Below are 15,496 nucleotides of genomic sequence, written 5' to 3' on the forward strand. Positions count from 1 at the left end.
AATACCATATTGTGCTGTCCTCCCCAGCTCGACTATCCCTGAGCAGCCCCTTTCACTTATTGGATTTCAGTTCTTTCAATCATGGAGGATCTGTATCACATGCGAGAGTTACCTCGGGCAGTCTGTATGCAGATGTAATCTGCCTAGAACGACCGCTCCTTTAGTATAACATCAACCCATGAAGGCATTCCTAAAATGTGCACAACTCTCCCCGGCCCTGCTTGTATAAGGTTGAGAAACGGTTGAGAAACGCTGAGCTATGTACAGCACCCTGCTGCCCCCTCCCACCAGTCATGACCTGCCTGCATTGTAAAGAGAAGCACAGAGACCCAGTGATGACACAATTGGCTCCAAATTTAAGCTATGTAATAAAAACGGAAAGCTTTTATATAAAAATGTTAAAAGCATGTTACGCAGGGAAAGAGGAACCAGGCAAAGCAAAATATAAGCAGATTAAACTCGACTTTAAAAACAGATTAACAGGTGGTTCTATAAAGCGATTGCCAACCATTCAGCCAATGGCTAGATTATAGCATGTAGGATTGTCAAATAGACAATGGATGCCAACCATTCAGCCAACGGCCAGATTGGGGCATGTAGGATTGCAAAATAAACAATGGCTGTAGATAAAGAAACTAGAGGTAAGAATAAATCAGTGACACACTAAAGTTATGCAGGTAATACTGCAAACTAAGCAAAGGTCAGAAAGTTCCTCCATTTTACCTTTAACAAGTATTTTAGATAATTCTTGCACCCATATCCACGGAGCAGCCCTGTAGCTCCTTGTTTCATGACTCTGTATGAGAACTAGAGGGCGGGTCCGAGAACCTAGATATATTAGGAATGCATTATCACAGCCTGGGATTCGGGTCCATGTAGAAAACCAAGATACTAGTAGCCATTGGAATTCAAAACAAGGACAAGATGAACACAAATATAAGCAGATCTGCTCATCAGGAAGATTTTGTGCCAGAAGGGGTTCAAAAAGAATATTTTCATGCTCCAGTGGAGTGTACCTTTAAACGTAAGATGATCATTTTCAAACACTTCATAAACAGCCACTGTGTTATCACTTTCACATAGAAATATGCAGTGTCCCTTGTGTGAGGTGGCGTCTATGATTCTACATTGCCGTGAGCTAAACTCCTTCCTAGCACTGCTGCTGAGACGAGTAGTCCTGTGTCTGTGCTGCCACGTTAACATTGCTGAGCGCTTCTAGGCACGGAGCCAGCACAGCACGCTGCAGCCACTGGAACAGATACCATATACCACATGTGCGGCCCACCCAGAGCCTTTCCATGTAGTAGACACAAAGCCTGCCAGCCACAACTTTCCATCAATCACTGTATTTGGGGCCTTTCACTGCCCATCAGCACCCAATGCACAATTAACCCTGCAATGCAGAACAAAACCGCTTACGCAGGCTTCGCCGTCAGCAGACGGAGAGAAGTTCAATTATTTGGCACTCGGTTAAACAGGTGAGTAAGCAGAACGGTCCGATTCAGCTAAAAGCAGTTTTGGCAGAGAAACAGGCGCACGCAGAACACACCTAGAGAAGTTGTTTGACAAACATCGTCTTATCATGGCCACACATTGCAACTGGTGCCACACTGCAAAAGCGTGGTGGTCCACTTTTCAGAGGGCGGTGGAAGAGCGGCTGCCCGGAGTTCAGGAGGAGATACTGCCACCTCCTGAACGCAGTTTCTTTTTATTCCTGTGAGGGTTTTCACTTGCAATACAGTGCCCATGTGTTGCAGCATGGTCCCATTCACTGTAATGATCACATATGACAAGCAGCACCATCTGTCATACGCAACATGCTGTATATTTTTTGCCCTGACGCAAAGCATCGTAGGCAGGGAAATGCATGAAGCACTGTTCAGATGTGTGCTGACATTGCAGCAGGCAACCCGGGGACAGTAAAACCGCAGATCAACAGCGGCATATTTATAATAGATATAGATCTATATACGTCACTCGCACTCCAATAGACTTTCAAGTCAAAAACGGTTTATTGACTCGATTGCTATCACATCTCATAGCAATCGAGTCAATAAACCGTTTTTGACTTGAGTCTATAGGCGTGCAAGTGACTTTATACATATACTTATCTTGGATTGCAAAAGCATCTGCAGTCACTTTAGCACCCACCCGACTCTAAGGGTATTATTCGGTCAGGAGTGTGATGGGTACACTGGATATTTATAATAGATTTATTTTAGGGCTGCGGAACTTAACAATTAATTACCCGATTAATCGTTAACATTTTTGGATCGATTAAAATTATTTTGATCAATAATGAAAACACTCACCTCTCCGCCGGCTTCCGGGTCCTCCGTCAGAGATCCGGTGACGTCACCGGACTCCTCCCCCTTCCCCAAGTAGCTCTGTCGGCTAACGAAGGGAAGGGGGAGGAGTCCGGTGATGTCCGTGACGTCAACTGACTCCTCCCTCTTCCCTTCGTTAGCCGACAGAGCCACTTGGGCCGGTGATCTGTCGACACATATAGAGTTCTGCGACCGCCTGACTTGCGGTTTCGTTACAACGGTTTGCCCAACCTCTTAGTTGTAACGAAAAACAGGAAGCGCCAGCCAAGGCATTGGCCTGTACACATACAGCACAGCAATGAATAAAATGAACTAGGATCACACTAATCCAGCACGTTATTATTCTGAGTTGCCCCACTCAAGCGGTGGCCATATTGAGTGGGGCACGCGAGATTAAAAGGAGAACTATGAGGGTAGTGCTTTTCACTCACCTCATAGTTCTAGCCGACCTGTGACAATGAGACTGTCACAGGTCGGCTCAGTAGATCGGGAAGTGAGCGAACACATACCGGCGTTCGCTCACCTCTCGATCCTGTCATGGCTCTCTGCCGTGAGAGGGGAGGGGCTGGATTCCCCCCTCCCCGCTCCGATAGCGCTGACTGGCGGAACGGACAGGGGAGGGGGCGGGTACAGCTGGCTCTGCCTCTAGATAGGCAGAGCCAGCTGTCAGTCACGCAGCTGGGCGGATCCCGGCACAATTGTCGGGATCCACTTCAGCTGCGGCGTCTTAGTATACCGCGAGCAGCAGCTTGCGGTATACTGCGGCATCTCAGTATACCGCGAGCTACAGCTCGCGGTATACTGAGCCTAGGGTGACGGGAGGACGCTAGTTTGTGTCCTCCCGTTACCCTAAGGAGAACTATGGAAAAAAAGACTTAACCCCATAGTTCTCCTTTAAATAACGTGCTGGATTAGTGTGATCCTAGTTCATTTTATTACTTCATTGCTGTGCTGTATGTGTATAGGCCAATGTAGTTGGATCTGTATGTGCGTTATAATTTATCAAAATAATAGGATTTTAAAAAAATTCGATTAATCGAACACCAAAATTTTAATCAGTAACAGCCCTAATTCATTTTCATTTCCTCATTTGTTGGAATAGTACTCGCTGCTTAGTTTAAGTTTTTTCTGGCGCAAAGTTATTTATATTTCTTATCAACCGCCTCGTTTAACTGCCTCCTGATGTCAAATGTGCAATTTACCAGTTTGAAGTTTAGTTTAAAAAGTCAGTTTTCAATCAAATACTAAATTTTTGCAGAACTAAAGCGCGCTACACACTGAGGGGGGAATTTCAGACGGTTCTTGCCCATTTGCTCAGTAGGTGGTCACCTCCAGTCCGAACAAATCTGAAGAAGCCGGGCTCAAAAATTGTCGCCCGAACAGCGCTTGCATCCAATTAGATTCAGCTACCGTTCAGGTATTTTGACAACCGGTGGGGCTGACCGCCAAAATACAATAGCCATAACAGGAGATCCCTCCATCCACACTGTTTATCACAGAATGAAAAGAATCTACTAGAGCATACACAGCTTTACTGAGCAATCTGATAGTGGGGTTTATGAGTCACTGTGAACGTCTCCCAGTATCAGAAGTCACGTTGCAAGTCAAGTATTTTACTGAAACAAAATACTGCTTGTACTGTTCTTGCTGCAGCAGACATAATGAGAAATCTTTGATGACAGCTGTCCTGGTAAAGGAACGGTCTACATATATTTAATGTTAACCTGGACTGAGAGAAATACTAGGACCGCCATCACTGATCTCTACTCCGGTCATAGATCTGGGACAAGTATGCAGATTGACTTCAGTGGCCACATCCAAATTCCACATCAATGACTCAATGTATGGAAGGTGGAGGGTCAGTATGACAACCAAGAAGATAGCATTGTCACATGGCGTTCTGCAATGGCCACCATTTTATAGCGTAGGTTTGCCTAAACTGAAAGTTAACTTCATAAAAGCCCAAAAGACCTTAGTAAGCGGATACGATCTTCCTCTGACACACTCTAGTGCAGAGGGAATGCAATCACAGCTGTTACATTTAGATTGCCATAAAGAGGAACTGCAACTAGAACCTTTCTGGATAACTCGCAGCGCACGCCACGATACCCAAAGACAGTGGCAAGCCTTCAGTCTGAATGACCCACATTCACTCGCCCTCATTTTGTTAGCTCTCTGGATGAAGAACATGGCAGCAGTCTAATCATGATTAACATCAAGTTAAATAGTCATGTTTTAGATGTAGAGAAATTTAATTAACACAAACCGACCGGAGCCAAATAATTTCACTACTTTGGGGCCCAGATTGGTGAAGTTATTACTTCATGTTTCAAGGCACTTTACCCTGTTTCTGCATCAAATTCCCCTCCAATTTAATAAAGTCTGACAAGAAAAGATTAGGGCCCCAATTACACGGGCCATTAGAGCCAACATGTGGCAAGAATCGTCCTATTCCTGCGGCTTGGATCACAGGTGGTTGTGGACTGGGGGTGCTCAGCCTGTACAAATCAATGGCAGCCACCGTGGCTGTCCACATGTATCCGCACATTTAGTGGTTACACGAGATTGGGACAGATGAGTGACACAGACAGTTTCCATCAAAGGTCTATCCCTAACCAGTGGATACATGTGAACAGCTGCGGAGCCGGCTATCGATTTGTACAGGTTGAGCAACTGCCTCCAACCACCTAGGATCCCAGCCGCAGGAATGCAACGTGTCCATGTGCAGGCACCCGGACCTGCACGCATGAGCAGGTTCAGGTCGGCGCGTAGCCGCATCCTGCCATAGGAAAGTAAAGGCGGCTCCACGCAATTGCACACAGCACCTGTCCCTCTGCATGGGTGTGCATGCCATACAGATGTGCATGTCTGTGTGAATGAGCCCTTAAAGCCTAACACAGGAACGGTGACAAAAGTGGTGAAATAACGAACATTTCCAAACACTTGTCATGAGAGAACTACGGGGACCACCACTACCACAAATAAAAATAAATCTTTAAAAAAACGGACGAGGTCATCTGCAAAATAGATTTTGGTTTGCCCAGGATGAGGATATGGTGCAAATCAGTGAAAAGCATTCCTAGCTAAAAGAAAAAAAAAAGACCAAAAAGCAAAAAATTGGCAACCAGTATATTTCCCTATGAAATGACAATTTCTGTGTGGGCCCCTCTAGGTGTGAATGCAGATCAGTGCACATACCTGGTAGACACATACCACCCCTAAAGCCACGTTAACACTTGTGCGTTTTATGACGCACACAAAACCGCGCTGATTTCCGTGCAGTCACGGGGTTGCACACCAAATGCTGATCACGCTGCTGGTGCCATTAGTTTCTAATAGCACCCCAGTTGCGCCGGGCAGATCACGCGGTTTCCCGCCGTGATTACACCCGTGCAAACACAATTGCGGCTAAAGAAAAAAAAAAAGGCACCTTTTTCAGAGATTTCCGTGGGAATGTGACCCCCTTTGAAATCAATAGGGCTGCGCGGCAACCGCTGCGTGCAAGTGCACACGATCACACAGTCCAGGGTAGCCCATGTCTGCACCAGCCCTCAAAGCTCCAGCCAGGCTGGTAGATTTCCTTATGTGCACGGGATGATAGCATCTCCAAACCGCTCTTTCAGAACCGAGCTGAAAATATTTAGGTCAATATTGATTTTATCATTACCAAAGCTCAGATCATCCTGGGACGACACAAGAGAAGAGATTGGGCCATCTGCAGAGATCATTGTACATAGGATGGCGGCTCTCAGGTTCCAGAGACTTCACTGCACAACACAATAGTGTCACTTCCCAATGCTGCTCACATTATTTCACATGCATTCACTATTTTATCTCATGACCATATTTTCATCTAATTGTATAACTCATGAAATAAAATATTCTGTTTGTGTGGAATCATTTTTATGCATTATTATATAGAACTATTGAATGCCTCTTCCTTGTGGATCTTTATTTTATCACCACCTCCAGCTGTCCAATAGACACCTCGTAGAACGCCAGCATAAGGTAACAATATTTTCAGTGAGGTGAAACAAAAAAAATTGACCAACAGCAAATATCACTCAGTAATGACAATACTGCTTTATGTGAATGAATGCTGAGCATAAGAAAGCACTGGTCCTTTGGACGCTGATAATAGGTCATGTGACCTGAAGCCAATACGTTGGCCCAATGGAACTGCAGCAGCTCTGGATTGTGGACACTGCTATCAAAGTCTTTATTCACTTTCACAATGGAGAGGTGTACACTTCTGGAACCCACTCCTATCCTCCATAATGCCTTCATCATTTTCTAAACTATTCAGGTTTTTTTAAACCGCATATGTTGTCACAAGGTACTTGGTGAAGCATTAACACTTTACTTTAGGGTTCTCCTTAAAGGGGACCTTCCGGCCTAGTTCAGGTAGGTGTCAAGGGGGTGGTAACAGTAGGCAGTTGATCTGCCCCCCTCAGCTGCCTAAAAGGTACAATAACGGCCGGCTGAACCCTTTATACGTACACACAGGTAATTTTAAATGGCATCCACGTTTTTGCAGTGAGGTATTGCAATTGAAAATGGGGGGGGAGTGAAGTTGTTTTGTTATATTTTCTCTAATGAGTTGATAGTTTTGTCTATAGCTGCCCACACATACTGAAAACGATCTGTCAGGTACCAAAAGCTAGGCCCTCACCATTGCATATCTAAACTATATATTTAAATGTTATCCAATCATGTACAACAACGATAGGCAACTACAGACATCTGGGTTCACACCAGCCTGGGCTTGCCCAAGACTGCGCAAAACATTGTACCCCCACCCCTTCCCCATGTGCCAATCAGTTGCAGCAGTTGTGGAGGGAGCATTCCCCGCTCCTTTGAGATGTATAGCTGCGGGTCGAGGAATGCGCCTACCACTAGTGATTGGCACGGGAGGGGTGTGTTGGTCAGTTTTGAGTGGGCTTGGGGGACCTCACCAAGCCCCAGCTCATCACTAGTAAGTGAAGGAAGTATCAGATACTTCTGGAAATAGAAGCACATAGGACAATGATGGTGTTTGGAGATTGGCACAACATTGTCACAATGGTTTGGGGAGAGTCCTCTGCCTCATGTAGGCTGACTTGAGTAACTCGGGACTTACACGGTCCCGAGTTACACTGCCTTCCTCCTGGCAGCTGAAGGGAAAGATGGGAGAATGAAAGAAAAAAAAAATAAGAATATGTGCGGATGGGGAGGCGGCATTAATGTAAACACGTAACTTTGCCCTGTGTGCAAAAATCACAGATTTTCTTTACAGAGCACCATGTGTTTATGCCAAGCCATTGTATGGGTATGGTAAAGCTCTCTGCCTAAAGAGAATAACATTATTAGAATATAATAAGAACAAATGCATCTTCTCCATCACCCTACAACGTGGTGGACAAATTCATATGGAATTCAGGAGTCAGCAGGATAATTTTTTTTTAGGCAAAAGTGCATTCAGTGCAACCAAGAAAGTCTCAGTTGAAAAATAAATGTTGTGCTTTTAGCCGACGGATCTTCCCATCCACCAATGGACACAGACCGCACGCTCCAAATTAGATGGATCATGGTGAACAAATGGTCATACAGCGCTCAATGAATTAATAATAGCCACTTCCAATGCATTCCCTTGAATGGTGAACCATCAATATTACACCACTCCTCCTCCCTCAAGAATGAGCACGCAATTTCCTCAAAACAACTCTCCTCCTCAGCGTTCCTGCCGGCCACATATAAAGCCGCAATAGGGTATCACAGACATCCGTTCAGAGATCCACACAGTATGGCCGATTAGCTTCCTGCTGTCCAGTGGGTGACGTCAGCATGTACGCGGCGAAGGTTGGATACACGCCGACGTCACCCACTAGACACCAGGAAGCTAATCGGTATCACTATGGAGCACGGAATACACACCATGAACATTATATAAACTGGGATTTGAGTCTGTTTTATTGGATGATATTTTTTAGCGCTGGGCATTTGTGTTGCATTGTTATTAGTGAGAACTTTATTGCTCCTTTTGCACAGCAGCTTTTATATAGTATTTAAGTAGGAGGTTAGATTAGGAGCGCACATTTTTTTATTCAAACTTTTTTTAGTTGCCAACGCCATTAACAATTAAAGAAACCTGAAGAGTTAGGTGCCAGCTGTAAATTGTAAGGAGTATGGGCTACCAAGCTCCCGGGATCTGCCCAACCCTGACCTACACATTATAATACTAAGCACGGAAAGAGAGGACTTCAAAGGCCAGGTTCACACCATTCTCGGACGAGATCTGGAACGCTGTGCGATTTTACCGCATTTCTGAAGCGGGGTTTTATTTTTTTTTTGCTTAAAATGGGCTTTCATGTGTGTGGTCCAGTGGGTTTACATGCCTTTTTGATGCGTTTCCATGCGTTCCAGACCAGAGAAAATGAGACTAGCAGTATTTTCTATGTTTGGTTCGGAACGGACTGCTCTGGTGTAAAACAGAGCCCAGAAATACCATAGGGATACATTGGGATTTCTTTTGGTCCGGGAACAAACTGTTCTTGTCTGGATATGATCTGGACATGGTGTGAACAAGTCCTAGGTCAAAAGAAGAAAATCTTAAACGACAGATCACATATGGCCGTCAATTCTTTTCCCATAGCACAATATGTACAGATAAAGCTTGTCTAGAAGGCACTAGTCCTATCTACCCCCCACCAAAATGACAGATTATACTGCACACCACTGAGTGGAAATAGCAGAAGAAAGGTGATTTCTGCTGAAACATCACATCTTCTATGTTTATCACATCCCCTAAAGTCTCTCATTTTACAGATGGCTCTAAAGTAGCAATATCACTGATATGAATGAATGTTTTTCAATGAAGACCAGCAGACTTTCTTCATGCTGAGCGCACAGGATCTTCACATTCCAGCTGCTTCACAGGCTGGCGGCTGAGGAATAACACGTAAGCAATGTGTCTGTTTTGAGGAGGATAACACGTGTAAGCTTAGCTGGCATATTACATTACAAGTTCAGAACAAAACACAGGAGACAACAGTATTATACGCCCCTACAACACACCGACTACGTCAAACATGCACTACTGGCTAGAAAAGCAATGCTGGAATCTGTAGTTCTTTACAACCAAAACTTGGGCAAGAGGACAGTCTCAAATATATAATTAGTAGTGGGGATTAGAGAGACCTTCACAAGTCCCATCGTCCAAGTTGCCTCCAGCCTCCTCAAACCAATGCGTGTATATGCATGTTAGAACACTCAAAAACACAAAAAAAAAGAAAAAGCCTTAAAATGTCAGCGTCCTAGGAGTAAACAGGGCCTAAGGTCTAAGAGACCCATAGCGCCTCCCTCCCCATTGGCCCGAGCAGTACTAATAGGGAGAAAGAAGAAAAAAGCTGGAGGCAGCCTGGATGATCGGACCTGTGATGGTCTGTATAATCCCTGTTATTAATGATATATTGGATACTGTTCTCTGGAGTTTGCTTTAAAGTGACACTAAACTCAGGAGTTAAATATTAAAAATGCATTCAAGTACCCTAATTAGGCTAGGTTCAGACCTGAGCGATACCTGGGACCGCGGCGCAAACATGTGCTAGTGCACACAGCGGTTGCCATGCGGCCCCACTGATTTCAATGGGGTTACATCCACGTGGCAATCGCTAAAATAATTTTTTTTTAAAAAAAAGGTACAAATACATTTTATTACAACACACGACGCGTTACTTTTTTTTTTTAAGGGAAATCGCACGATCCACCCAGCGAGACTGGGTTGCCTTTGGAAAATAATGGCACTGCTAGCACGATTGGCCTTGGTGGGCGACTCTGACCACCCGGCAATCCGCGCGGTTTTGTGCACAATTGCCGTGTGATCAGGAATCACCCAGTTGTGAACCGAGTCTTAACAGAAATGTATCTTATTTGTGTACATTCAGCTGTAGATCCTCAAATCATCTCTGAATTGGTGCTGACACTGTCCTTCCTCTGGATGGTGGCTACTTCTGTTCCCCATGGTCCGTGTGTGTGTGTTGTACAGTGGCCACCTCTCCAAGCTCACTCCTGTGATGGACTACAATCGCAATACAAATGAGTAAACTGAATGTGAGATTGCAGTCCATCGTGGGCGTGAGCTTGGGGCGGTGACTACTCTACAACACACACAGGGACCATTGGGAACAAAAGTAGCCACCCTGCAGAAGGAAGGACAGTGTCAGCACCAATTCAGAGATGATTTGAGGATCTGCAGCCAAGTGATACACAAATAAGATACATTTTGGTTAATAGTTCAGGTACTGGAAATGTATTTTTAGGGTTTAACTCCTGAGTTTAGTGTCACTTCAATGAAATATTTGATACTGTCTACCTGCTCGGAGTTTGCCTATAACAGCTGAGGGATTACATTGGAAAGATGTTGCTCTCTGTAACAGAAACTTGTAGCCAGCATGCATTGAGAAGAAGTGGAGTAGGTCGGAGAGGCCGGACACAGCATATGGCTGCACACTCTGCGATGAGTCAGTCTTCTGAACCATCCAGGTGTTTCATGTATAAGCGGAGGGTGAAGGTTGAGTAATCATCCACACACTAGATTTATTAGCAGAGAACAATCAAACAGCAGCTGGAACAGATCTACCAACAGCTGGAAACATGTTTGAACAATCACAAGCTGGGGGTCTGCTGCAGCTCCTTAACTGTTGAATCAGTTGCATGACTGGAACACATTGCACAGCCTACAAGCTCTTTATCAGATAGGCCCAGACTGAAGATCTCCTCCATCAGTCTGAGAAGACCAGAGGCAATCATTATAAAGAGACGAGGAGCAACTGGACCATTCACTCACAAATCAGAGAGAAAAACCAAAGGCTTTTCCACTATTCACTAGAGATCAGAAACATCCTCATTGTGCTGGCTGACACACATTGTCAGATTTTACCCACCTGAGCTGATCAGTTGTCACCGATATCAGACATCTATTGCACTTGGGGGTGGAGCCTGTCTTGTAGTCCTGGTGCTGCCTATCCAGCTGACTAACAGCACCTCTGACAGCAAGACCTTCACTGGACTACTGAGGCCAACATTGGACAGAGCCCATTATGTATCAATAAATCTGAATGTAGGGCTGTAAACAACTAATCGATAATGAGAATAGTTGTCAAGTATTCTCATTATTGATTAGTTAGTTGGATCCCCTAGCTCTCTCCTCCACACTGGTAAGGAGGGCACAGCAAGCAGTGAGCTGGTGCAATAGTCAGCCTGCTATTGCAATTTGAAATGGCCAATAGCAGGCTGGCTATTGCACCCATCCACTACCTGCTGTATTTACATTCAGCTGCTGTCTGCGGAATCTTACCCCCGGCAGCTGTCATTCCCCGGCTGAAGCTATTCCAGCGCCATGTGCTTACACTACAATTATTTTTTAAAATGTATATAAGGCGGGAAAAAAAGTAAATTTTTGGTTTCGGTCTGACAAATGCACCCTAATCGCACCTCCCACCAACACTGTGATCGCCTGCACTGGAACGCACAGTACCGCAATGCCTTTTGTTCCAGTGCAGTGCGATTGCAAAATATTGTGTGCAGTTTTATTCTGAAATAAACTTTATGTATTTTATTTTACATGAAGGATGGGATTTATGTATTTGAATCCAATTAAAATCACAAAAACTATTCGGCAACTAATCGATGATGGAAATCATCATTATTGCTGCCCTATCTGAGCGACTCCACGTCACCCCAGGCTGGCAGTGTTCAGTACAGGTGATGGTATAGGACAGTATAAGTATCATATATACCAGTGTCACCCCAGGCTGGCAGTGTTCAGTACAGGTGATGGTATAGGACAGTATAAGTATCATATATACCAGTGTCACCCCAGGCTGGCAGTGTTCAGTACAGGTGATGGTATAGGACAGTATAAGTATCATATATACCAGTGTCACCCCAGGCTGGCAGTGTTCAGTACAGGTGATGGTATAGGACAGTATAAGTATCATATATACCAGTGTCACCCCAGGCTGGCAGTGTTCAGTACAGGTGATGGTATAGGACAGTATAAGTATCATATATACCAGTGTCACCCCAGGCTGGCAGTGTTCAGTACAGGTGATGGTATAGGACAGTATAAGTATCATATATACCAGTGTCACCCCAGGCTGGCAGTGTTCAGTACAGGTGATGGTATAGGACAGTATAAGTATCATATATACCAGTGTCACCCCAGGCTGGCAGTGTTCAGTACAGGTGATGGTATAGGACAGTATAAGTATCATATATACCAGTGTCACCCCAGGCTGGCAGTGTTCAGTACAGGTGATGGTATAGGAAAGTATAAGTATCATACCAGGTACACCCCAGGCTGGCAGTGTTCAGTACAGGACTAAATACAGAAAGTGTATGGGACGTGCTCTCCCCATATGTGCTGCTCCCAGGCCCCTCTCTCACCTCAAACATGAGCCCAAGCAGGAAGAGCATGGCCAGGCAGGAGACGATGTCAGCATGGTTCTGGATGATGAACTCATGGCTCAGCACCGGCGGGGTCTTGCTGGTCTTCTTGCGGATGCCCATGATGACGGATGGCGCCTGTCTCTCACACTCAGCAGGGCAGAGACGGTGCACTGCCTCCTCCTCCGCCTGGGATGACGCTGTACACACTAGATGTTCCCACCACGTCAGCACTCTAGGGAGGAGCTTCGCCGTGAAGCTCTCATGTGACCAGCGACACAACGTGCCTGGCGCGCCATCTTGGTTACTGGGAAAACTCTTACACTTCCAATCTGTCTACATTTGCTTCTCCACCGTCTGTGGAAACACGGGTCCCAGCGTGATAAGTCAAAGGCATGCCGGACTGTGTGCCCCCACAGCAGCTAGAACAGAAAGGATAGCTACAACTGTAGTTTTTAACAAGAGATAATTTGCTGAACATTTGCCAGTAGTCTTTATCATTGATAGCACTTATGCTATAGCCATGTGTGTATCGCATATAACTTGGGAAACACGTTATGCCTACTTTGCTGCCACTACTCCGCTGTTCATAAACGCAATCTGCCAGTAAGAAAGATGGCTAGCCGGCCCGTGACGTCACCATCTAGTGAGACGTCGCGCTACGGAGTCTATTTGGTGATGCAGGGGGCGGGGTGTATGTGGTCCAGTAAGGATGTGGTATTCAGCGGTTGGCTAACTTTCCTATCACGTGGTTGTGTATTTTCCTCACCGTGTGTACTTTGCTGGTAATCAGACGCTGTGTACAGTGCGGCCTGCTAATGGACTTCCATGTCTCTATTGACAAAGGAGCATTATCAATATACTGTCCCAATGTCATGTCACATCGTTCAGCTTTGTGTTACTGCCAAACATGCATTATGTGTATGGACAACTGTAACTCCCAGTGTAAATCAGATCAAACCTAAAGGGGTGCAGAGCCTTGGGCTCCTGCACACCAGGTGCATAGATACAACACAGTAACAATAGGATTGCCGCCTTTTCTTCCAGTGAAACCCGAACACTAGCGACGCATGGAAATTTATGGGGAAGAATGAGTCATGTCTTATTCATATGTAAATAGCGCCACCCATTCATATGTAAATATCACACACAAAACTGTTTTGGGTGGCAATAGGCCTTATCTTAATGTTGGTTGCCCCTGTCTGCCTGACCTCTTTTGTCTGGGTTTCAGCTGCCATGAAACCTGGACACAGCATTTAAAACCCGGACACTCCGGGTTAATCCTGTACAAGTGGCAACCCTAAGTGGCACTGAGGGCCTATTAACACCATAGAGTTGTACAAAACGCATGGGATCTGTGACTTTAACGCATGCTAAGTGCACCAGTTCATTGCCATTCATGAATAGGGCTCCAGCTACCGATTCTTGTCATAATCGATTAGTTAGCTGATTATTAACTTCTATTAATCGAATATAATTTTAAAAATTAATACCGTCATTTATGTAAAATAAAATACACAAATGCAGCGTTAAAGACAAAGTTTACTTCAAAATAAAACAATATGCAAATTTTTTGAAATTGCACTGCACTGGAATACAGTGCACTGCAGTACCTCACTTTCCAGTGCGGGCGATCACACTGGGGACGAGAGGTGCAGTTGGGATCCATTGAAATGAATGGCCCTGCAAAGCACCTCCAGCAGCAAAATTTGTCATGCCAAAACTGAAAATGACTGTTCCCGCCATATATATATATAGCTATATATATCTATGTATACTAGAACTATGAGGTGAGTGACAATCACTCATCTCATAGTTCTCCTTTAAGACAAGAGAAAGCTGTTAGGAGGGGGGCGGGGGGGTTAGTGGGGTGTCATAAATGTTGGACCTGGGAGTAAAAAAATGCACCCTGATAATCAAGACAGAAAAAATAAACATAGGATGACAAATAAACCCTAAACAGATCAGGTATATACCACATACATGAATATTGTGATGTTCTGTAGATTCATAAAAAGTTCTGGTAGTGTGACAGAAAACCAGAATCCACATGGCTCCTTTATGAATCAGAATCCTCCTTTATGTCACATGCTGAACACTGTATCTTGTACACCACGTTAGCAGATGTGCATGAGTATGACCCCTTAATGGTGTACGCTTTGTTATTGTGACTCGCTGTATTTCTGTCACATATATGTTGGCAAAGTTTGCAGCAGGGTTTATTGCATTGTACACATGCCATTCTGTGTAAGCGCCTGTTCTTGGGTCGGCTTACTGCGTACCAATCTTCATCTCAGGTTCAGTGGTTGCTTGAAAGCCAGTATTGGGGGCTGAGGGAATATTTAAGTATGGGGTCTTCTGAGAGTACTGGCTGTAGATCTTTGATGATTTTGCATATTACCTCTAGAGTAGGGTTGTAGGTAACTACAAGAGGGGTCCTGGTTGGGTTTTTCTTCTCTTTGTACTGTAGGAGTCTTTCCCCTGGTTTTCTCAGGGCAGATTAAATTTTTTTAGAAATAGTATTTTCCCTATAGCCCTTTCGCCGAAATGCATCAGCCAGTTACTCATGTCACCAGTGGCGGAACTACCAGGGTCGCAGAGGTTGCGGCCGCGTCCGGGCCCTGGAGTTCCGCCACTTGGAGGGGGCATAGGACAGGAGGAAGGGGCCCCTGGTAACCGCTGATTACCAGGATATTTATTATCCCGGTAACCGCTAATGTCAGTCCCGGGACCTCTTCCTCCTG

At 45.0% G+C, this 15,496-nt stretch overlaps 1 protein-coding gene across 2 annotated transcripts in view; it reads right to left on the reverse strand.

The window, feature by feature from the left end:
• TRAM1 (translocation associated membrane protein 1) overlaps positions 1 to 12,982 on the reverse strand; it is a 38,720-nt gene extending 25,738 nt beyond the window's left edge. The window contains exon 1 of one of the 2 annotated variants that reach the window (XM_018562335.1): positions 12,753 to 12,982. In XM_018562335.1, coding sequence (XP_018417837.1) covers positions 12,753 to 12,875 — 123 coding nt within the window. In that variant the 5' untranslated portion in view covers positions 12,876 to 12,982. The remainder of the gene's footprint in view (positions 1 to 12,752) is intronic. The other variant, XM_018562334.1, reaches the window with a different exon arrangement.
• Positions 12,983 to 15,496: the final 2,514 nt, after the last annotated feature.

Source organism: Nanorana parkeri, unplaced genomic scaffold (genome assembly GCF_000935625.1).
Source record: "Nanorana parkeri isolate BGI_ZX_2015 unplaced genomic scaffold, ASM93562v1 scaffold572, whole genome shotgun sequence".
Lineage (NCBI taxonomy): Eukaryota > Metazoa > Chordata > Amphibia > Anura > Dicroglossidae > Nanorana > Nanorana parkeri.